We start from the raw sequence: 23715 nt of genomic DNA, 5'->3' as shown, positions 1-23715 counted from the left end.
CTTAACTGGAAGTGAACACATTTGGACACTGCCAGGGACACAGGCACAGAATTATGACAAGCCATCACTGAAAGAGAATTTTTTTTGATGAGCATTTCTTTCTTTTGTTTATATTACCCAGGGACAGATAAGAGAGTGGGATGTGATGCTGATACAATGAATACTAGGTATAAACTAGTGTCACTACAGAATATTTTTTAAAAACCCTGCAGGCATATATTGGCACTTTAAGATGGCCAGAGGCCAGATTCTAGCAGTCCAGGAACAGGACAAAACCATAATTAACTAAAAAGACAGTCTGTAGTCAAAGTAGATCAGGTAAAGCATATTTCAGACTGGAAAACCAAAAAAAAAAAAAAAAATCAATGAATAAAAGTGTCTCACTACATAAACATATAGTGTTACAAAACTAATTGCTACTCTATTTGCCTAAAGAATTGTTTGGTCCTCTTTTAATGGGGGAAAAGATATTCCAAGCAAAATAAGCAAACAGTGGCGATCAGAAACTACATGGGGAGAAAACAGTTTGGCTTTTTCAAACTGTGTATTTTCATGTGCCATCAATGAAAATATTTGTAGTATGGGACTTTTTAGGCTACTTTTCTGAATTGTTTTAGTTTAAATTAATAGGCCTGCAATTTTTTTCTACTGATAGGAAAATCATATAATTTAGTTGCTTTGAAAAAAGGTGTCTGGACTCTATTTTGGCTTCTAAACTAAGAATATAAATCTGCTTGCAGCAGAAATCATAGCTTACAAAAACACTTAACTTCTTAATTTCCTTTCTCTATTTTACACTGATGCTTTGTAGTGTTTAATATGTAACATTATACATTTAGGATTTAAAAAGAAAGCAAAGCCCAGAAGCAAAGAATTTAAAAGGAATGAAATACAAGCCAAACATGATACTGTCTACTTTCTAAATTATTATGAAGCAAAACATCTTTCAAAATTGTATGCTGAAGCTTACCCTTTTTAGGGTGGTGGGGGAGTTCTGTTTAATTAACTCTTGTCATTATTATTTTGGGCTATTTTATAAAGCCCAAAAGGAAATTTGAGGTGATTCCAAATATTTCGTAAAAGGAACAAAACTAAGACCAATAGGGCAGCTGAAAGAGCACAGAACCTCTCTAGATATACAGATGTATTCTAAAAATAAGAGCTTGGTTCTTTTAAGCATATAGTTAAAAGCTGAATGCTGCATTTTTGCCTGTACACGATTAAAAGAAATGAGAAACTGCATATAGCTTCATTCATTACCAATCACCTGCGCTGATCATATATCTGCAGATGAGCTAAGCATCAAGCAAGTAGGAACCAGATGTGCACTTCACAACAGCTCACACTGCTTAGGGAAATGAGTTTTCAAGCATAGAATATAAGTTCGGGGATCTGCCCTCCCTGGACCCCAGTGCCATTGGTGCTATCTGAGGAGCACTGGAACTGCACGGTCACTTTGCCACACTGAACCTCCGTCATGCCTTCCTGTCCAAAGTAACTGAGTTCATTGCCATCGAGGATCACGCTGGCTGTGTAGAAGGTGTCTGGTTCAATCTGCACTGGGTATTCAAACCACACGGGGAACGTATTGCTAGAGCCATCTGAGAAATACTTGCTCAAGTTCTGCCCCAGGACAACACCCTGCCGCTTGAGTTCAATCTTGGCACTATATTCTGCAGAGCCACAGCTGGAACCATACAGGCCAAAGCCAGCGATGAACACCCTTTTATCCACTGCAAACTGGATACTGTCACAGCGGCCTCGATAACGCCACTGGTTGCTCCGATAGGCACAAGACTGGAAGCGGTGACAGCGCTGGGGGACAAGGCCCTTGCGGGCTTTACTCACAAACTGCAACTCTGGTTTTTTGGCTGCAGTGTACCAGAGAAAAATGTCATTGGTCTCATTGAGAGTTAAAACTCCGGACTGTGCAGCACCATTTGCAAAATCATCAAGGGCCATTGTGGGTATTCGGATCAAGTAAAGTGCCTTCCCAAGGACTTTGCGTTTATTTTCGATGCTCAAGGCTAGATCTTGTCGCTGGCATTCTACTTCAGCCCAGTTGAGAGCTGCCTCGAAAACCACAATTTCTTTGGCATTCAGAGTTTCCCTGCGAAGGATACTTTCTAGGGTCTGGAAGTCAATATCGCAGAATCCCTCAGACTTGAGAGCTAACTCGGCCTGGGCGTCGATCACCTCCCAACAACGCTGGGTCAGGTCTGGCTCCTCAAACAGGCAACTCTGGGAGAGAAGCACACAGGCGTTCTTGGCACTCAGGCTGGTTTCCAGGAAATTAACACAGGCTCTGGCAAGGTGAGGGACAATGTACTTTTTGGCAGCATAAAGAGTGGCCAGCACTGTGTCAGCAGCCAAGTCAATTTCATCACAATAGATGTACCTGAAAGGAAGTGCACAGCATGTAAGCAGAACTCTCATAAAATGAGAGCATCCAGCGTGAAAAGATGAAATTACTTTCACGTTAACTCCAAGAAAATTATCCTTGAAAATGCTTAAGGAACATCTGAAATATATTCATAAATTATTAATATTTGAACTCAGTAGTACGTTTATGTGATTAAAGACATTAGGTTTTTGTTGCTATTCTTGCCTATATTTTATAAGCTGCATTCAGTATGTTCTCAACGAGAACAGATGATATCAGGATTGACAAAGAATCACATAGCACAGACAGTATTAGGGAAAAAAGCTGCAAAATTCTGTTACCTTTATTATATTTTGATTGCTAACCAAAAGGTTGGTGGTTCAAACCTATCAGCTGCTCTGTGGGAGGAAGATGAGGCAATCTGCTTCCAAAAAGATTTACAGCCTTGGAAACTCTATGGGGCAGTTCTATTCTGTCCTAAAGAGTCATTCTGAGGCAGAACTGACTCAACGGCAGTGGTTTTGTGTATGTTATATTTCATCAAAGTACAGTCCCTTATGTCTTAGTAGCAACACTCATAGTTTATTTTAAAATCTTTCTGCGCATTCAGATAGAAACAAATGCCTGGGTGCTTTAATCAAGTGTTGATTTGGATTTTTCCTAAACATAAAACAAGATTAAATAGGCATTTTTCAAGTAGTTCTAAGTTCAATGGATTATCAAATATGGATCCCAATGCTATCTTCTGATAACATTAGAGAGAATTCAACACAAGCTTTGTATCTGGTGCTTTTTTTTTTTTTTTAAATTTCAAACTCATCCCTCTCCCTCACACACTCCTTCCACTTTCAGAATTCAAGAATACGTCATTTCCAGATATATTTAATCAATAGATGAAACCGTAAACATGTACTTATTTCTATACTACTGTAAACTAATCCCACTTATGGAGAAGAAATACTTCTCTGTATTTGGGGGATGGTGGCTGATCCCTAAAATGTTATATAAAGGTAGAAATCAGTTGCTTCTTTTAGACTGCTATAGCTGGCATAAGAGACAGACAGTGAGAACTACCTGTGAGTAAAAAATACATACTGATAACACTTTATTTTAAAATTTTTTCTAGCTAAGTAAAGCTACTTCCTCTGAAGTTTTTCTCTAGTATTTCACTTTAGTGGAACACATAAAACTTAAGAAATCAGGACTGCCTTCTGTAAGAAAGGATAAAACTACAAGGATAGCAATGAGAAAATTCTCCACAGTCACAATCAGAAGCTGCACATTTGCTGCTAGGAAGCCCTTTCTCTGCTCAGATAGGCTGAGCCAGCTACCATTGGCAGGGCCACCAGACACCACTCCTGCAGCTTAGTGATGGCTCTGCCAGGAGCACTGGGGAGCATGGGGAGGACTGGAGCATGGTCAGCACATTGTCCCTCTTACCCTGTAACTATTAAGTGAGCAGCCCTTCCTTTTACTCAACAGCCCCCTTTCTAGGAATACTGACTATCCCCCATAATTCTAGAATGAGGAAAATCTGGCCACCACCAGCTCGGATGACAGTATGGTACTGACCTAACCAACTATAGCATAATGGTAAATGGCATATTTCCACATTCCTGATTTTTACTACTTTACATGTACCGAACGCATAATTTCTAAAAAGCTATAACAACAATACACTCTAGACAAGACATCTCTCTGTGAGATAAGATACTTATTAAACAAGGAATCCAATGGCTTAGGCAAAATATAATTCTTTAAGATTCTTGCTCCCATTTCTTAATTATTTGTATTTCTGGAATAATGCAACAATTTACTTGCCTGCAGTGAAGTCACAAAGCTACATAAGGGCTAGTATTCTCCTGAGCAGCCAAGGAACACTGTCAAATACACAAAGCTGTGACTTCACTGGCAAAAACAAAACAAACAAAAACCTTTGCAGGTGAACTTGTTTTCTCCACGTGTATTTCTAAAGGACTGTAAAGATCACGAAGTGTTGGTTGGTATGAAAAGGTGTCTTAGTTTGTATTTTGATGTTATATGCTCACTTCTCTTTAATTTCCCTGTAGCCCACTGGTGAGTTCGAATCGCTGACCTTTTCTGATTAGCAGCCAAGCACGTAATCACTGTTACCACCAGAGCTCCACTGTAAAAGTTGTAGTCAGTAACAATTAGATTTCAGAACTACAATATAAGTAAAAAATTAAGTATGTTTACATCTGAAAACGAATTATGATACCTTTTTTGCAGTAGACAGCAGACAACACTTATCAACATTTTAACTCTTTATAGGATTACTGCCCAGTTTGTTCAATAAGCATTGTATTTATCCAATGAACTGCAATCCCTACAGCAGCACATAACCTTGAACTCTGATATAACTTTGTGCAGTAGAATAAGGATTAAGAAAAATTGTTTAGTATTATTTAGAATAATCATTGGACTAAAATCACATTGTAGACTGTCACACTGTACAACACCAGTACTTGATAAAACAGGCCACTCTATTTACCGAGTTTAACATTTATTAGATTCTGAAAAAGTCTAACTAGATGTAAAATTATTTTTCATAAATGCATAATGTATCTTACAGCTTTAGATCTGATTTAAAATTAAAGGTTTTCTATCTATATCCATATAGACTAGAGAAAACTGTATCTTTCAAAAATTTCTAATGTCAAATGTAAATGTTTCTTATCCTTGAAAAAAGATATCTGATTTATTTAAGAATATTCATATTTAAAAACGTATGCATATATGTGCACAAAGATCAGATAATTTCAAAAGATAAGTTTTCCATTTGTTGACAGCAACCTTTATAGAACTGAGAAATATCCTAACTGGTACTATTTAAACAAAGCATGTAATTTATAGTGTTTTGAAGCAAAAATATCATTTATATAAAGACTTTTTCACAAAGCTTTCTGAGAGAACATAGTCTATTAAACAATGTTTAAATCACAGCAATTTTTCTTTAATAAGTCATTAAAAGTCAAATCACTATTCATGCCACTTGTCCTGAAATCTTAAGTCAAGGCGTGATTATAAAAGCCTGCATCATTCCATATGCTTCTGCTGAAGGATGCACAGTAGTTTTCTCCAAAAATATTTACAAGGTAAGCAGCACCCTCTCTCTTCATCATTGTTTCCATTTCTGTTTCCCAGAACTCCTATTTAACCGTGAGCCCCGCAGAGCACAAATACAGCATAAACAAACTCCCAACATATGAACGATGCTTACTTCAGCATAGCGAGAAAAGCAGCAGGTTCGACATCTGGTATACGGATTTCATCTTTGTCCTCAGCAAGTTCTCCGTAAAACATTGCATGGAACACAGAGCTCCCAACAGCTAAAACATACTGTGGAGAAAGGGAAATCTTATTTCATGCACTAAATTGAATGTATTTTCAGCAAATCAATCTAGAAAAACAACTCTAAGAACAGAGCACCTAAACCTCTTCTTTGAAAAAGCCAAGGTGCGACATATCGTGCTGTGAAAGCCTAAGATATTCACACAAACCAGTTTCTACGCTGCTAATTCTCTCAAGGCTTTAAAGGATTAATGCACAATTTCCCTCATTAAAAAATAAATGAAAAAAAAAAAAAAATACAAAGCTTATTTGACTGATGTCTAGAGAAGGGTAAATAGATGACTTTCCTAACCTGTCACAACAACTTCAGAGATCTTATCCCATGACTGCAGAGTGAAGAGGGCATGTTTTGTGCGGGATAAAAGCAGAACAGAAGGAGACAAAGAAAAAATTTAGCGTGGCCAAAACCCTCTGAAGAGTCTGGGCTTTCTATGTGACTGGGCGAGACATGCACTGCCTGCCATCAGCAAGCTGCCCACCCCAAGTTCCAGGCCCACAAAGAAGGTCCCTCTTTGTAAGTCTCAGGTCTAAACCAGTAATGCAGCTGTTGCTTACTTTGTGTCCTGGCAACCGCTGAGTCCCACCTGGTGGCCCAACCACAAAATGTACATCTGCCATCAAATCATTATTGAACATCACCGCATTTCTATAAACAGAAGCAACTTATTAATTTACAGCATTTAGCATTTTTAATGCCCCCTCTCCCACATACAAAACCCACAGAAGATCTGAAAGCTAAGCAACAATTTAATGACTTCAGGGCAAACAAACAAGTAAAGGTTTTAACTAAACAACAGTGTTTGTAATCATTGCAAACATATGGGAAGTAACTAAAGTTAAAAAAAAAAAAAAAAGTTGTCTAAACTTTTCACAAAGCTAAGGATAAATAAAAGATTTTCATCTTCTATGGCCCATAGACACAACCCTGTCAGTTAAATGTTACAGCTTGCAAAAACATTTTTATCTAAGAGGAAAACAGCTGTACTGTTTTGGAAATGATACAAGGCAGTTTTCCATTACCAATAAAAGCTTCTGGGAAAAGAGGAAACCCAGATTTTTGTTAAAATACATTACAGGTTGGGCAAAAGCAGAAACTTCAACACAGGAAAACTTTTAAAGTAAATACGCTGACCCGGCACTTACCTTTCTCTAATGGTGGGATAAAGACCCTGCCAATTCGGGGCTGGAATAAGGTTGTTGTTGCTGAGATTCTGCTGGTGGTACTGCTGGACAGTGGTGGTGCTGGAGTTAGCTGGTTTTTTACGGGGGAATATATCAGCAGCCATCTTCTTCTTCTTTTTAGTCTTCAAGGTAATAATTTCATAGCAAACCGGGGGCAACTTACTGCTGCTGCTGCTGGTGGTCGTGGTATTTGCTTTCTTGGAGCTTTTCTTGGACCTGTTCTTTACGGTCTCTGGAAGCATCAAGAAGAAGGTGAGACATTTCATGTTCTTTTCCTTGTCATCTACCATGAGTACAGTATGTCTCTCTCTATAGCTAGATATCCCAAATTGGTACGAACATCAAGGAAACGAGGCTAGCACGAGCTGTTAACAGAAACCAACAAGCTGGTATTTTGCTTCTTTTCTCAGCCAGGCAAGGTGACCTTTTCACTATGTTGACTAGAAACTGGCTTTAAGTTTTATCCAGTACTTGGTCTGTTAAATACATCCCCATCATGATTCCTGTTTCTCTTACTTGTTCATAAAAATCACCCAGTTTCCTAGATCACCTGGAAATGCTACACTGAGAGAAGATGACAGGCACAGAGCCGCAGCACTTGTTTTCTGAATTAGGTTAGCAAGATGTTGCTGGAGCCGCGCGTGTCTGCTCAGCCAGCTGAAGTTGTGTGGTGAATGGATCGGAGGAGAGTAGGTGTTACAGCCCTGCAGATGGAGTCAGCCAGCCAGTGCTTGGAGCCAATAGCTGAAGTCACCGATCATGATTGGACCAAGCAAAACAGTGACACCTATTGTAACGTGCATAGTTATAATATTAAAGGAACAGCAGTTGCACTTTGCCTAGTGTATATTTAAGTAAGATAAACAACACATGAAACATATATGAGATCAGGAAGAGGAGAGTTTATGCCCACAGATTTCTCTTCAGGTAAACATAACATTTTTATTTCCCCCATGAAACAAGCAGGATCAATTAACAAAGGGTATGGACTAATAGCTGCTCTATATCTCTAGCAAAAGCTTTTTCTCAGCAGCATTAGTTTTGAATGTTTCAACAGAATACTGACGTCTAAAAGCTAAAAGAGATTATGAATAGCAAAAACATACTAAACACATTTATTACAGATTAAAAGGAGGGATGTACTTTCCACCCCCCTTCCCAGTTTCTTTGAATTTATGTTCTATTCTAGTGCAAAATAAGGGAGATGAGGTCATGCATTCAGTTTACCTCCCAATGTTTTCTAGCTCCTATAATGATCTTTGACAGCAATCCCAGATCACAAAATACTGTTAATTAGACTAGCATTTCTAACAGTATGCTGAGCTGTGCTGAAACAGAAAACAAATTCTAGAGTTACAAATAAGATTGAAATGAGACAAAACTGGTAATCAGTGTTAAAAGGTTTAACTCACTAAAAATATATAAAACAGGCCAGATGCAGCCTGTTCAGGTACTCAAAATCCACCTTAAACGTATGGCTGCACTTAGCTTTGTCCTAAATTTAAAGACTATGATGCACAATTCATAACACAAAACCAGTAATAAGCCTACTCAAAGTGATACACGTTCTGATGCTGCCTGGCTGAAATGCAAACAAGCCCTCTCTGTTTTCAATCAGAAGAATATAAAGCACTTACTTTGTGCTTCTCATAGATGTGAATTCTCCAACAATTGATTTCTAGCCTTGGTAAGTAAGAAAAAGCACAAACATTTGCGGTAGATTCGGCCCATGCTTATTTATTTGGAAAGAGGAGCTAATGAGGAGGTTTAATCTCCCTCTTCTCTATTTGGATTACTCTCATTTGTTCAATGCGCAGCAGCCATTTGCTCCCCTCCAATCTCATTCACCCATCATGACCACAGCCCTGTTTGTTGCAAAACATACATCTGAATAATGAATGCCTGACAGAAGTGAGGGCTCAACAAACGGAGCTACTATTGTTGAGTATTATAACTAATAATCTACTAAAGATAACATGCCAGAAATCAGACTTTGCATCCCTAGGATCTTAAGTCACTAAAGTTGAATCAAGGCCTACCCCCTTTCCTGTCATTACTATTTTTCTTAAAACTGTTTGCAAAGCAACTGCGACGCATACTGTAAGAGAACCATCTTTGGCACAGGATGCCCATTCCCACTGTAGATAGACCCTGAACTGCTGCCTATTTATTACAATTATTTTATTCCTACTTGCATGGCTACCACACACATATATACCTACATTCCAAATCATCTTCAAACACACTAAAACACAGTGCTGGAGAAAGAGATCCAAAACTAGTTTTTGAGAAATACATGGAAAAGAAACAAATGGACTCCCCAACTATTCAGAATATGGTTTAAGCCAAGGAGTTCTCTCCTGCTCAAATGCTACTAAACTTTCTGACTGCTTCCCCCTAAGAAGCCCCTACAATAGGCAGGTCCTGCTGGCTGACAGTAATCCCATTTATATTTTTATAAAACCTAGTTATCAAGGCTGCAAATCTTTACAGGAGACTGCCTCATCATCTTTCTCCCACAGAATGGATGGCAAGTTTGAACCACAGACTTTTTGGTTAGCAGCCTTAACCACTGCACTGCCAGACCTCCTAAGCAATGAAGTAGCATGGAAAGGGAAGAGAGTCACGTAGAGGCAGCATACTAATAACTGGCAGCTGAACAGGAACAAAATTGAAAAAGCATAAAAGAAGACACAAAACTTAGAAGATTATGGTTTTTATTCATTTTGTATACAACCCAACACCCCTCACCAAGACAGCTTCCAAAAAATATGGCTCTTACACCAGTAAGTTTAAAGAAAAAAAGTGCATGGAATAGTTTTAGAAAATCCTTTTTCTGAAATTTAAGACTTCAGAAATTTGGAAAACTAAATGTTATAGATAAGCCTGAAAATGTTAGGTAAATAAAATAGTGCTAAATTTGAAACAGGAGCTCTGGTAGCATAGTGGCTAAAGCACTGGACTGCTAACCAGAAAGCTGGCGGTTCAAACCCACCAGCCACTCCTTGGAAGGAAGGTTGGGCAATCCTACTTCCGTAGGGATACTGCCGTGGAAACCCAAGGAGGGGTCGCTATGAGTCGGGGCCGACTCGATGGCACTTAATAACAACAACAACAAATTTGAAACACCTAGAACAGCCCTGCAAAGAGGGAAATCATCACTCTTGGGGGGCGGGAAGCAGGACTGATGCGTGTGACTGTTTTAAAACCACGTTCTACACTGTAAGAAAAGAAACCTTATGTTTTTCGAAAAACTTTAATTTTTGTAGCCAATCTGGAAAAGCATGAAAATTTTAATAAAATCAAGCACAAGAAAACTTGAGAGTCCTATTTTCTTACCATAGCAATAAGGCAAGTAACTTAAGTCCCTGCAACTCAAAGTGTAGATTAGGAACAGCAGCAGCATCACCACTTACCTAGGTGTCTCAGAAATGTAGAATGTCACCTAACCCTAGATTGAGATGCTGGATCAGAGTCTGAATTTTAACAAGAGCCTTCAGGTAATATAAGTTTGTGAAAACCTAGTACAGATTAAACTAAAGAATTCTATAGTGTCTTGATTCACTATCAGTATCTGACATCACATTTTTCACTCAATTATCAAGTCAATGAACAAATAAACTCAAAATACAGGCATACCTTGGAGATATTGCAGCTATAGCTCTGGACCACAGTAATAAAGCAAATATTGCAATAAAGCTAATATCGCAATAAAGCAAGTCACACAAAATTTATCGTTTCCCAGTGCACATAAAAGTTATGTTTACACTATAGTCTATCAAGTATGCAATAGCATTATAAAAGTTTGAAATATTGTGAGAATTACCAAAATGTGACACAGGGACACGAAATGAGTACCTGCTGTTGGAAAAATGGCGCTGACAGACTTCCTTGGCTCAGAGTTACCACAAACCTTCAATCTGTAAAAAACATATTATCTGCAAAGCGTCAATAAAGAGGGATACCTGTAATTTAACTTAGTTTTAGACATAAAACTTAACTAATAATCCTTCATCTCTTGTTCTGAAATTCTTCTAATGTGGTTGTTGTTGCCACTGCATCAATTCTGACTCATGGAGACCTGCCCCATGTGTTACAGAGTTGAACTACTTCATAGAGTTCTCCTGGTTGTAATGTTAACAACAGCAGATCACCAGGTCTTTTCTCCCATAGTATAGGATGGGTTCAAGCCATCAACCTTTAGGTCAGTTGTAGGGCACAAACCATTTGAGTCACCTAAATAGCAAAATTCTAAGGTTCAGATGAATAGGCAGCCAACTAAGGTACCCCAAAATACCTGCTCATCCTCTGGGAAAGAAGTTCAAGTCCAGACTATATTAAAGGATGACAGCAGAGATAATTTTAGTGGGAAAAATGTAAGATTAAAAAATGCACCTGTGAAGACATGCCACTTAATATTTTTAAGTAATGTACTTCACAATTCTACTTCAAAGATTAGCAATGTGGCATAGTAAAAATTACATGCAAAATTAGGAGTATGTAATTATTTTTCTGGAAAGAGAAGCCATAGCTTTCATCTGCCTCTCAGATTACTCGGTGACCCAGAACACAATAAATGCTATGAAAATCTATATACAAAACATCAGTGTCATTTTGTTCCTTGCCTTCATTTCCACAGTCCACTACATTAAATCCTAATTTGGCCTCCTTTTCCCCTTGACATTAAAACCTAAAGTTAAAACCCTATTTATCAAGTCTTTAACCCAGAAACATCACCCATGGAGTTGAAAGATAATAAGGAATACCTGCTTATAATCTATTGCCAAATTTTTACCTCTAGTATTTCTTTCCAACTAGGATTCTATTACTTTCTCCAACACCTCTTGAATTTCAGAACTGTTTTGAGACATGGTTAATGTACTCTAATGAGGTAAATGGATCAAGAAGACCTTTAATCCTTTATAAAGTGTTCCCAAAATATAACATTCTGATCATATTGTGTATTAGGTGTGGGGGATCCAATGGCAAACAAGATAAAGAACCAACCTTAAAAGGTTAGCTACTTAACAGGGGGTTTCAGATGATTTTTATCATTGCCAGAAAGCTGCATCACCTTTATCTCTTTCCATTCATTGCCAACAGAATTTAAAGCTCACTTCGATCATCCTTTTCAGTGCTGGAAGGTTTGCCAGCCATCCTACTTTTATTTAGTACAATCTGTGTATTCTGTTTGGGGACTTGAATAAAATTTAGATCTGAAAGGAATTCTACAAATTATTTAACACAACTCTGTCTCAGATAAGGCAAATGGGTGTCCAGAAGATGAAGGGATTTGTGCAAAGTCCATAGTTACTTGGTAAGGTAATGCCTAGAATGGAAGGCAGATTTCCTGTCCTGTTTGTTCCACTTACTCCAACTTTTACCCATAGTAATTATTCCCACATAATGCTGTATCTTCATGTTTCTCATCTACTTTAATAGGAAAATACATGTGCAAAAATTACAAAGTTGAAAACCATTAAGATCTGTAGCCCACATCCCTGCAGGAGGCACACTACAGGAAAGGAGGCTGGCAGATATTTCCTGAAATAAATGGAGAAGAATTCTAACAAGAAGGAACGTAAAAGCCTAACACAGAAGAAGCTCTGAGGTAAAACAAAAGTTAGAAAAGCAGCCATTCATGGCTAACACCAACAAATTCTGTCAACAACTAAAGGCCCATTTGTTGTTCTAACACTGGCAATGCTAGCTTAACTTGCTGTAACTCCAGACTCCTAGTCTGACTTGTATGTGGTTTACTGCAAAACACCTAAACAGCTACAACACAGTGAGGTTAACTGAAGTATAAGCAAGGTGGGAAGAAATATGAACCACATCCGAAAAGTGTTGACCGAAATTAACAGAGGAGACTAGTTTAACCTGTAAGTCATGATCAAATAGCCTTTTGTATTTTTGCTTATTGTTCCCTTCTCTACTAAGCCAAAGTTATATTTGCGATTTGGGAGGTAAAAAGGAAGTGACAAAATGTAGGCAGTCCCTAAAGATAGGCACAGCTGCTGGAAAATAGACTATATGTTTTCTAAATTTGGAAATAAATATGGAGTCAAATGTTGGCAGCATGGTATAGTGAAGAAAGCAAGAGCCAACAGCAAATGACCTTTAGGTTAGTTACTTAGTATCTGTGAGCTTCATTTTCCTTATCTGCCAAATGAGATAATTACACCCACCTCCCCTCTCTCAGGCTTACTGTGAAGGCAAGATTATGTTTGTGAAAGCATTTTGATAAAAGTTAAAAACACTGGACACAAAAGTGAATCCTCCCTATTAGGAGCAATTATACCTAAAGTAGGAAGCACTATTTGTGATGCAATCCTCAAAACACCAAAACTCAAAAGATTAGCCTGGATTCCTGCCCTGATACTATCCAATCTTCACAGTGACTGACATTTCATCCCTTCTGAATGCTCTGGACCCACACACAGGCCAAGCAGGTCCCCGGCTGTTGTGGATCTTGCTCTTACTTTGTAGGCAAGGTTCAATCATCAAGATTCATGTTTTGTGTTGTGATCAAGTCCCCACCCAATGCCTAGATCTTACAGCTTTATTTCCAAAATCCTTTTTCTAGAGCCCACATTCCAGGTTGGACTTCCATTATGGGCTACAAACCTCCCTGAGGCCCTCTGCTGGCTGATGTCCTGCTGTACCCACATCCTGAGACAGCTCACAGCTTCAAGTAGTCTGTCTACCTACCCAGCCATCTCTGTAAGTAAAATCCACTGGCATCAAGTCAATTCCGACTTGTGGTGACCCCCCACAGGGTTTCCAAAGTTGTAAATCTTTATGGAAGCAGACTTCCTCATTTTCTCCAACTTTTGGTTAGCCACACCATCACCAGATCTCTTTTGTCTGTAAGTAAAAGCAACTCAATTTGGCCTCTTTCAACGATGACCTAGTTTGTATTCTAGCACCAACACTCATTATTAAGAGAAGCAGATGGGCAAGACATACCTCAGTGTTGTCTACAATAATGAGGCTCCTGGATAGTTTTCCCAAGTCCTCCTTTTCACCACACTGAGTTCCAGTTACCTTGGATTGTATTTTAAATCTGGAACCCCAAGGTCCAAAGAAGGCATCTGATGGCTAACCAGAAGCCTGGAGGTTCAAACCCACCAACCACTCCTCAGAGGGAAGACTGGGAAATCTACTCCCATAGTGATACTGCCTCGGAAACCCAAGGAGGGGTCACTATGAGTCGGATTCGACTTGACGGCAGTGAGTGAGTTTTTTTGAGACTGCCGTAACTCAATTCTGACTCACAGCAACCCTATACGACAGAGCAGAACTGCCCCATGGACATAAAACAGTAACATTCTTTAAATTTATGACACTTTATAAAGGAAAAAGAACAAAAACCCACAAACACACTGTGGTCAATTCTGACTCACAGTGATCCTATACATCTTGTTGTTGTTGTTAGGCACCAACAAGTTGTCTCCGACTCACAGCGACCTTGTGTACAACAGAATGAAACACTGTGCAGTCCTGTGCCAGCCTCACGATCCTTGCCATACCTGAGCCCACCACTGCAGCCACTGTGTCAGTCCGTCACATTGAGGGCCTTCCCCTTTTTCACTGACCCTCCACTGTACCAAGCATAATATCCTTCTCCAAGGAATGGTCCCTTCTGATAACATAACCAAAGCAGGTGAGACGAAATCTTGCCATTCTTGCTTCCAAGGAGCATTCTGGCTACACTTCTTCCTGGACAGATTTGTTCTCTCTTTTAGCAGTCCACGGTACTTTCAGTATTCTTTGCCAACATCACAACTCAAAAGTATCAACTCTTCTTCAGTCTTCCTTATTCATTGTCCAGCTCTCACATGCATATGAGGTGACTGAAAATACCCATACATCTTACAGTCAGTAAAATAAGGAACAAAACACAATTCCACAGAGAGAATCTCTTCTTCAGACTGGTTAATAACTAGGCAAGATGATGGCTCCGAATACTGGCTGAACTACATTAGAATAATTGAACTTTCATCAAATAGTCATTTACTAAAGTATATATCAAAATTCTCAATTGAGACTGCTACTATGACAACCAATGATATGGTAGAAAGTCTGGATGGAAATCCCAAAATAAGAATTTCCATTGTCTGAACTGGTAAGAGCTTCAAAATTAGCAGGCACATTTCTAATAGTTTCTCATGGCACATACTCCTACATATACATTAAACTGATTAGTAGTGACGTTGGATGCCATTGTGTTGAATCCAACTCAAAGCTGCCCCGTTGGAGAGAGAACTGACCCATAGGGTTTTCCTGGCTGTAACCTTTACTTGGGAGATGGTCAAGTCTTTCTCTCACTGAGGGGCCAGTTGGATTCAAACCACCAATCTCTCAGTTAGTATTCAAGGGCATAACTGCTGCACCACCAAACTGATTAGTAGAAGCCCTGAGTAATATTACTCCCTCAGTATTACTTGCTGAAGATATTTTGTATGTTAAAATTATTTTACCAAGCAATCTAGGATTTATTAACCTACATATTTAACATGGAAGTAAATGACTAAGTTATTGCTTATTTTCAAACAAATAAAATTGATATTAAAATGTTAGTTTATGGGAGAGATATATTATTAAAATGATCTCATTTATATATGACTGTCTCCTAGGTACTTGCAAACAAATTATCCAAAGAAAAGTAAAATCAGGCCTTCCCAAGGTCTCTTCTGAGAAGATCAGCAAGGAAGCTACTCTGCTCAACAAGGAGTATCAATCTGACTGAAAATAACAGAACACAATAACCTCACCCAACCACTTCTGTGGCTTTCTCCAGATCATCTGTTAACACAGGTAGAAAATACACATTTTGGTCAGTTGATGAAAAAACATTTTGTTAACAGATATATTTTACTTTGGCTGGTTATATTTTTTTCTGGTATTAGGAAGTATCTCCACAGTTAGATCCTTAAAATCCAAAGTCCTTCTAACTTGTGTTGTTAGGCAGTCCAGTTGGTTCCAACTCATAGCGATCCTACCTACACCAGAATAAAACACTGACTGCTCAGTCCTGAGCCATCTTCACAATAAATGCTATGTCTGAGTCCATTGTTGCAGCCACTGTATCAGTTCATCACATGGAAGGTCTTCCTCTTTTTCACTGACCTTCTACTTTAGCAAGCATGAGTCCTTCTCCAGAGTCTGGTCCCTCCTCATAACATGTCTGAGGGATGTAAGACAAAGTCTCACCATCCTCCCTTCTTAGGAGCATTCTGGCTGTACTCCTTCCAAGACAGATTTGTTTGTTCTTCTGGCAGTCCATGGTACAGCCCATATTTTTTGCCAATGCCATTAATTAAAAGGCATTAACTCTTTTTCAGTCTTCCTTATCCACTGTTCAGTTTTCACACACATAGGAGGAGGTCAAAAAGACCAAGACTTGGGTCAGGTGCATCCTTCAGTACTCAAAGTGATACTTTTGCTTTTTAACACTTCACAGAGGCCTCTTGCATCAGATTTGCCCAACACAAGATGGCATTGGATTTCCTGACTGCTGCTTCCATGGGCATTGATTATGAATTCAAGTAAAACGAAATCCTTGGCTATTTCAATTATTTTTCTCCATTTATCATGATGATGCTTATATATTTACCAAAAAAAAAAAAAAAATGGTCTTACTTTAATGGAAATGTCACCATTTTCTACTGAGCATATGGAATGAGAAGAGAGAATCCAGATAATCCCCAAACTACCAGATATCCTATATTAGTCCTGATTATGACCAAGGTTCCAAGTAACACAGCCAAATTTCCCAACATCCACAATTCTTAGTGAGAAAGCTTATAGGAAACAAAAAAGATTCCCAAATTTAAGTCTGCTAAATGTGTGCTATGTCCTTATTAGAAATAAATGCCTCTAGCCTTCAATTAGGAGCTCTGGTGGCATAGTGCCTAAGGCATTTGACTGTTAACCAGAAGGCTGGCGGTTCAAACCCATCAGCCACTCCTCGGAAGGAAGGTTAGGCAATCTACTTCCGTAGTGATACTGCCTCGGAAACCCAAGGAGGGGTTGTTATGAGTTGCGTCTGACTCGATGGCACATAACAACAACAACAACAAAGCCTTCAATTTGCAACCCCCCAAAAAGAAAAAAAAACAACAACCTGAATAATTATTAAAATTATCCTAGATTCAAAATTTTTATCATTTTAGAATGAACAGAAAATGTTTGGGAAAGACAAGTCCAAAAAAAAAGTTATCAAGTCATTTTTTATTTTCGCAAAACCACAGAGAAAGGATTACTCTCCAATGTTATGTTTGACCATCACTAGTCAAGATCATTTACAAGGACTTCAAGTAATTAGTATTTAACAAAAGACCTTACTACTTTATTTTTACAACGTATGTGATCAGGATGAACTCTGATTATTTTAGTCACTCAATGCAAGATCTGAAAATAAGAGGTCTGCTACACTGAATGATATCTGAGAAATTCTGCTATGGAAAAACACAAATACCCATGAAGTTACAAGGTACCGTCACATCCGACTTCTAACACATCTTCTGCTGGAATAGATACCATCAATGAAAATGAAAAAGGCACATTCTAAGCTCAAAATAATATTCCCTAACAAAAACTTCAACTAGAATTAGAAGCCTGTGGCAGAGGAATACTATAAAAACTAGCTTCTGCCAAAAATTCAAAATAAAATCTATTCTAAGTCCAAATTAAAAAAAAAAAAAAAAAGTTTTCTGCTACTTTTAATTAGCATTAAAGTATATAATTCCCCATGTTTGTGTGTGTGTGTGTTTGTGTGAAGGATATAATACAAAAGGTACACTATACGAGTAGTCCCTAACTGCAGATGTACTTGAGTTATGATGAACCCCATGGATGGTCATCTGTTTTGATTTTTTGGTACATCTTATCATTAGTAATATGTACTACATATAATGTTGCAGTATGTAACTTGCTGACATTATCATTCTCAGATGTTTACTCGTAGATATTAAAAGATCAGAATTCTAGAGATACTGAAAATAAAATGTAATGACAAAAACTAAACCAAAAAAGAGGTATTAAACATGTCAGAACCAACTTGTGATGGAATCCTCGGAACAGAACCCTGTCATTAAGTGGGGGACTACCACCAATGTTGCCATAACCTTAACTGCATCAGCATCAAGAAACATTCAGAGACTTTCTCCACTTGCTTCAGGAAATAATGATTTGGCACAGATAAAGTACTCCCAGTTGCTTCTATCTCTCAAGCTGTTGGAATAAAATTTGAAGAGGTTCTATATTTATCTTGGTCCCAAGTGTCAGAACTAAGAAAATAAGGTATTCCAAACAAAAACTCAATTCTAATAACATATTCAGCAAGCCTTTTTTTTCTAATTTAAGAGGTACTATACAAGTAGGGTAGTACTCGTACCACACAGTGTATAGAATAAAATAATTCAATTGCCCTTAAAAATAATGCTCAAAAATTCTCACTTAGAAAGGAGGACTACTGATAGAAACCACCACTTGTCTGTTAGTTTGCTGTACTGTGGTGGCTAGTATGTTGCCATACTGCTAGAAGCTATGTCACCCAAATATTTCAGATATCAGCAGGGTCACCTACGGTGGACAGGCTTCAGTGGAACTCCTTGACTAATCTTAATATAATGAAAACAAAAATCCTCACAACCGCACTAATAAACAACATCATGATAAATGGAGAAAATACTGAAATTTTTAAGGATTTCATTTTTCTTGGATCTACAATCAATGTCCATGGAAGCAGCAGCCAAGAAATAAACCAATGCATTGCACTGGGCAAATATGCTAAAAAAGACCTCTTCTAAGTATGAAAAAGCAAAGATGTTCCTTTGAAGACTAAATTTTGCCTGGCCTAACATGGTATTTTCGATCACCTCATATGCATGTGAAAACTGGACAATGAATAAAGAAGACCAAAACAGAACGAATACCTTTTAACTATGGTGTTGGTGAAGAATATGGAATGTGCGTACCATGGACTACCAGAAGAATGAACAAATGTGTCTTGGGAGAAGTACAGTCAGAATGTTCCAAAAAAGGGAGGATAGCAAGACTTCATCTTACATACTTTGGACATGTTATCAGGAGGAACTATTTCCTAGAGAAAGACATCATCTTGGTAAAATAGGGATACAAAGGTAAAAAGAGGAAGACCTTCAACAAAATGGACACAGTAGCTTGCAACAATGGACTAAAACAAGCAACAATTGTGAGGATGGCAAAGGATCGGGCAGTTTTCCATTCTGTTGTACACAGGGATGCTATGAGTCAGAACAGACTCAACGGCACCTAATAACAACAATTCATAGAAATATGTTTTAAATTTGAGTGTCCCCAATCTCTGCATCAGTAGCAATAGGCAGACAGTATTTACGTATGTACCTTAACTATAATGACCAGATTAAAGGCATTAAAGTCAAAATATATCTTCAAAAAGTGGCAATACAACTGTCAAAATACCGTATTTATTATTTTTAATAATACATAGGGAAGCAACCACCTCACCATAGCTAATAGACACACAGTCTCATACAAAATCCATAAGGATGAGCAACTAGACCAAGAAAGAGCAGATAGTCTCTGAATATGGTCAAAATTTGCATTTGTGTCAGGTCTCAACACAAGGATTTTATCAGCCAGCTGTAGAGATGCCATAACCTACTGAGATTTCTGGTATAGCATACCAGGTAACACTTTTGTAAAATTTAAAATAAACATCAAAAAGAAAATAAGAAAGGTTTTTATTAAATGGCACGTGGCCAAGTCTTAACTTATACTCTGCACTGCTCTTCTGGGAGAGGCTACACAGTTTGAATGGAAGATGGTCTCTCTTATTAGTTTATCAGAGGAGCACAGACCAAGCATCTAACTGGGAGAAGAGAAGGAATTCCCGGCCCCCTTTCACAATGATAAGCCTTGCAATGAATTCAGAATCTCCATGACCTGGCTCCAACTTTTCATTAGCTCTGTGACTTGGTCTCTTCATTTATCCACGCTGCAAACACTGCCATCCCCACACTATAAACGTGGCCCACTGCCTTCCTACCTCAAGGCCTTGCCTTATGCCATCTTCCTAGTCCTTTCTTCCCTATAATCCTGCTATCAATAAAAGCCTACCCACTCTTCCTGATGCAGCCCAAACACTGTACTACTGTCTCCTTGGGACTTGGGAAGCAAAGGTTTTCCAGTGCATCTAGCCAGACTCCCATTCCATGCCCAAATGCACAAACATTGTTTGCTGACATTCTGTCTTGCTTAATGTGTCTAATTAGACCGCGAGTTCTCTGAGGGCTGATCCAGTATCTCCAACAACAGTTAATGGTTCCAAACTCACACACTCAACTTCTAATTGTTAAGTAAGAGAGAGGTTCAAGGCCAACATTACCAGATCCATTTAGAACCCTATATTGGATCACACTCGTCCTGGGATAAAATGTTCTCAGGCTGAGTTTTATTGTTTCTAGCTGTCAGAGATGCAGGAGTAGACAGGGTACAGTGATAAAGACCTACGCGTCTATAAGTATGTCCCAGGGCTCTACTGAACATGTCTAAGCACAGATGTGGTATTTTAATATGGCAGTCATCTTGCAGCTAGGCCAACTGAAAATACTAAAGCTTGACTTAAAGCAAGCCCCTACATGTGCTCAAAGCAAGGCTTTGCTTCATTAGACGTCTACAATTTAATGTAATACAGATATTCACATATCCAGAAAAGTATGGGTTAACCAGGAACAAGACTCTGTTACTAGGACAAAGCTGTCTTTTTCAACCTCTCAATTCATGATCTGGCATATTTATTTTTAGCACCAGTAGAGAACTTTACTGATTTAATGAACTGGAAAGTATGATAAATTCTCAATAATTCACATGAAAGGAGGAAAGCAGTCATATGAATAATCCAAAAAATGGATAATTAAAAAGACTTTTACATTTGGCTTTGAAATGTGTTTCATCAGTATTTAAAATTGAATGGATGAACTTCCACTACATTAGACACACCCAATCTTCAAACAAAGTAATAAAACAAGCTGTGTGTATAGGGCTGAGAATATGAGCAGTCAAAAATACATGCCTACCCTGCAAATAAACCACAATGCTAGAGGTGGACGAGGTCACATTTCCGATTACTACAGAGCATGAGCACAAGTCAAAAGAACACTCCTTACATGTGTGCTTCCACTTTGTGCTTTACCAAGAACAGAATGTTATGTTATCAAGGGTTTGGTTTGTTTCAAAACAAAGAAATCTCAACATCTCTCTCTGTTAATTCCGTTAACAATACAGAAATAAGTATAAATGAAGAAGGTGCTATCGATACAGGCATACCTCAGAGATACTGCAGGCTTGGTTACAGACCACAAGTCTCAATAAAGTGAATATCACAGTAAAGCCAGTCACACATAGTTTTTGGTTTCCAAGTGCATATAAAAGTTATATTTATACTGTATTGTATAAGAGCTCTGGTGGTGTAGTGGTTAAGGCATTTGGCTGCTAACTAAAAGGTCAATGGTTTGGGCCTACCAGCCTCTTGCAGAATAAAGATGAGGCAGTCTGCTTCCATGCAGATTTACAGCTTTGGAAAGCCAATGGGGGTCACTATGAGTCAGAATCAACTCAATGGCAGTGAGTTTGTTTGTTTTATAGTGTAATCTATTTAAAGTGTGCAACAGCATTATGAAAAGGTTTAAAATATTTTGAGAGTGACCACTATGTGACAAAAAGACATGAAATAAACACACACTGTTGGAAAAATGGGACCAATAGACTCACCAGCAATGCACAAGAACAACAACAGACTTGCTTGACAAAGAGTTGCCACAAACCTTCAATATCTAAAAAACACAGTTAATCTGTGGAGCACAATAAAGTGAAGTGCAATATAATGAAATATGCCTGTTACAGAATAGCTGACTATTTGGCCACGGCTAGAAAGTCTCCTGCTGGTCTGGTATGTTTATGGAAGGAAATTTTTACCACCAGTGATGATTTTTAAAACCACTAGTAGGGTTGATAATGTAAGCAAACTGTTGTAAAGTAACGGTCTGAGTTGTAGGGTGGCACCAAAAAGAAAAAAAGAAAAAAAGCTTGATATTTCAAATAAATTTAACTGGTTATGAAAGTGCATTTTTGGACAGTAGATGAAGTAAATACATTCAGTGTTGCACTTATTATTTGAAGTACACGATTTAAAAATATTAAGCAGTTTTGAATTGCACTGGTTCAGAAAGCATCTCTGTGAAATTGGCACACATACTGAATCCTCTCAAACTTATGCCCACCCAGCAACATCTGGTGCTGGTGCTGGTGAGTCACAACAAAAAGCCCCACGAGGGGGCCATTTGCTCCACAGGGAAAAGGGAAGTTTCTCTTCAGCAGGTCCAAAACATAAGGACTAGTCCATAGCCTGGCTCTATGATTTCTGTTCTTTTCACTATCGATGCTGTTGGTTCCTAAGCTGCTGAAGGTCACTTAGTAGATCCTGAGCAGTAAAAGGAGCATGACATTGAAGTAACCAGTCAAGTCAATCCTTCCCCACTCCCATCAGCGTGGATTTGGGGGCAGTGGTAAAACAGCTTGAGTGAATACAGAGTAGCTACTATGCATTCCTTTGTCATAATCAATGTATTGATTCACAGGGAATCTCTAGGAGATGCAGCAGTGAAAACTGTTGATTTTATTAAACTTTAACTCTTGAGCATACATCTTAATATTCCGTGGGATGAAATGTTAAGTATGCATAAAGCATTTCTGTTGAAAACTAAAATAGAATGGTTGTCTCAAGAGAAAACACTTGTGCACTAACTGTGTTAGGAGCCAAACCAGCCACTTAACTCATGGAACACCATTATTACTTGAAAGAATGGCTGGCAAAGAATGCTTTTTCAAACTGTCTGGCAGACATTTCTCTCAAAAATGAGTGAAGCAAGATTGTTACTTCAAGGAAAACTGACAGTATTTATTTCTGATGATAAAATTCAAGCCTCCAAGCAGAAATTCAAATTTCAGAAATCTTGATTAAGCCACATGAGCTTGACAGCTTCCCAATACATAAAGATTACTTTGATGACATAGGTGGTGATACTAAATGAGTATGATTTTTTGATACTGTATAACGAAACATGTCAATATTTGGAAGATTTGAATAACCCAGTGAACCAATGTTTTCTAATGACTATTCCATTAGAAAATCATGCATAGGCAAAAGATCAATTCAAAATAGAAGATAAACAAATGGATTTTAATATAACAGGGATATGAGAAAAGTTCACTGATGTGGTTTTAGATTCCACATGGCAATTAACCTTTAAGAACATAGCACTTACTGAGTTTCTGTGAGGTATCAAAGAAAAATACCCACAATTTTATATTTATATATATAAATTAAAATCACTTCCATCAAGTCAATTTTGACTCATAGCAACCTCCACTGAGATTCCAAGCCTATAAATCTTTATGGAAGCAGACTGCACCATCTTTCTTCCATGGAACGACTGTTGGGTTCAAACCACTGACCTTCTGGTTAGCAGTCAAATGCCTTAACCACTATGCCACCAGAGCTCCTTATTATATGAAAAGGCTACCAAAATAAAATACTTTCTCATATCTGTGTGAGGCCAGATTTTCTTCATTTTCAATGTATTTATTTTTAAGTAAATAAATATTTAAATGTTTTCTTTTCTCTTCTAGTAAATACATATAAATATAAACCCCACAAACAAAAGTTCTCTGGGATTCTCAATTTTGAAGGGTATAAAAGGGTCCCAAGA

At 38.1% G+C, this 23715-nt stretch overlaps 1 protein-coding gene across 1 annotated transcript in view; it reads right to left on the bottom strand.

The window, feature by feature from the left end:
• Nucleotides 1-1365: 1365 nt before the first annotated feature.
• Nucleotides 1366-23715, bottom strand: part of BTBD3 (BTB domain containing 3) — a 41671-nt gene continuing 19321 nt past the window's right edge. Inside the window, exons 2-5 of the mRNA XM_007951688.2 lie at nucleotides 6899-7169; nucleotides 6311-6401; nucleotides 5625-5743; nucleotides 1366-2398 (exon numbers count right to left, since the gene is read on the bottom strand). Of these exons, the coding sequence (XP_007949879.1) occupies nucleotides 1366-2398; nucleotides 5625-5743; nucleotides 6311-6401; nucleotides 6899-7041 (1386 nt within the window). The 5' untranslated portion in view covers nucleotides 7042-7169. The remainder of the gene's footprint in view (nucleotides 2399-5624; nucleotides 5744-6310; nucleotides 6402-6898; nucleotides 7170-23715) is intronic.

This window comes from Orycteropus afer, unplaced genomic scaffold, assembly GCF_000298275.1.
Source record: "Orycteropus afer afer isolate SDZICR_OR568_19922 unplaced genomic scaffold, OryAfe1.0 scaffold00308, whole genome shotgun sequence".
Lineage (NCBI taxonomy): Eukaryota > Metazoa > Chordata > Mammalia > Tubulidentata > Orycteropodidae > Orycteropus > Orycteropus afer.
This window is presented reverse-complemented; position numbering and strand designations above follow the sequence as displayed.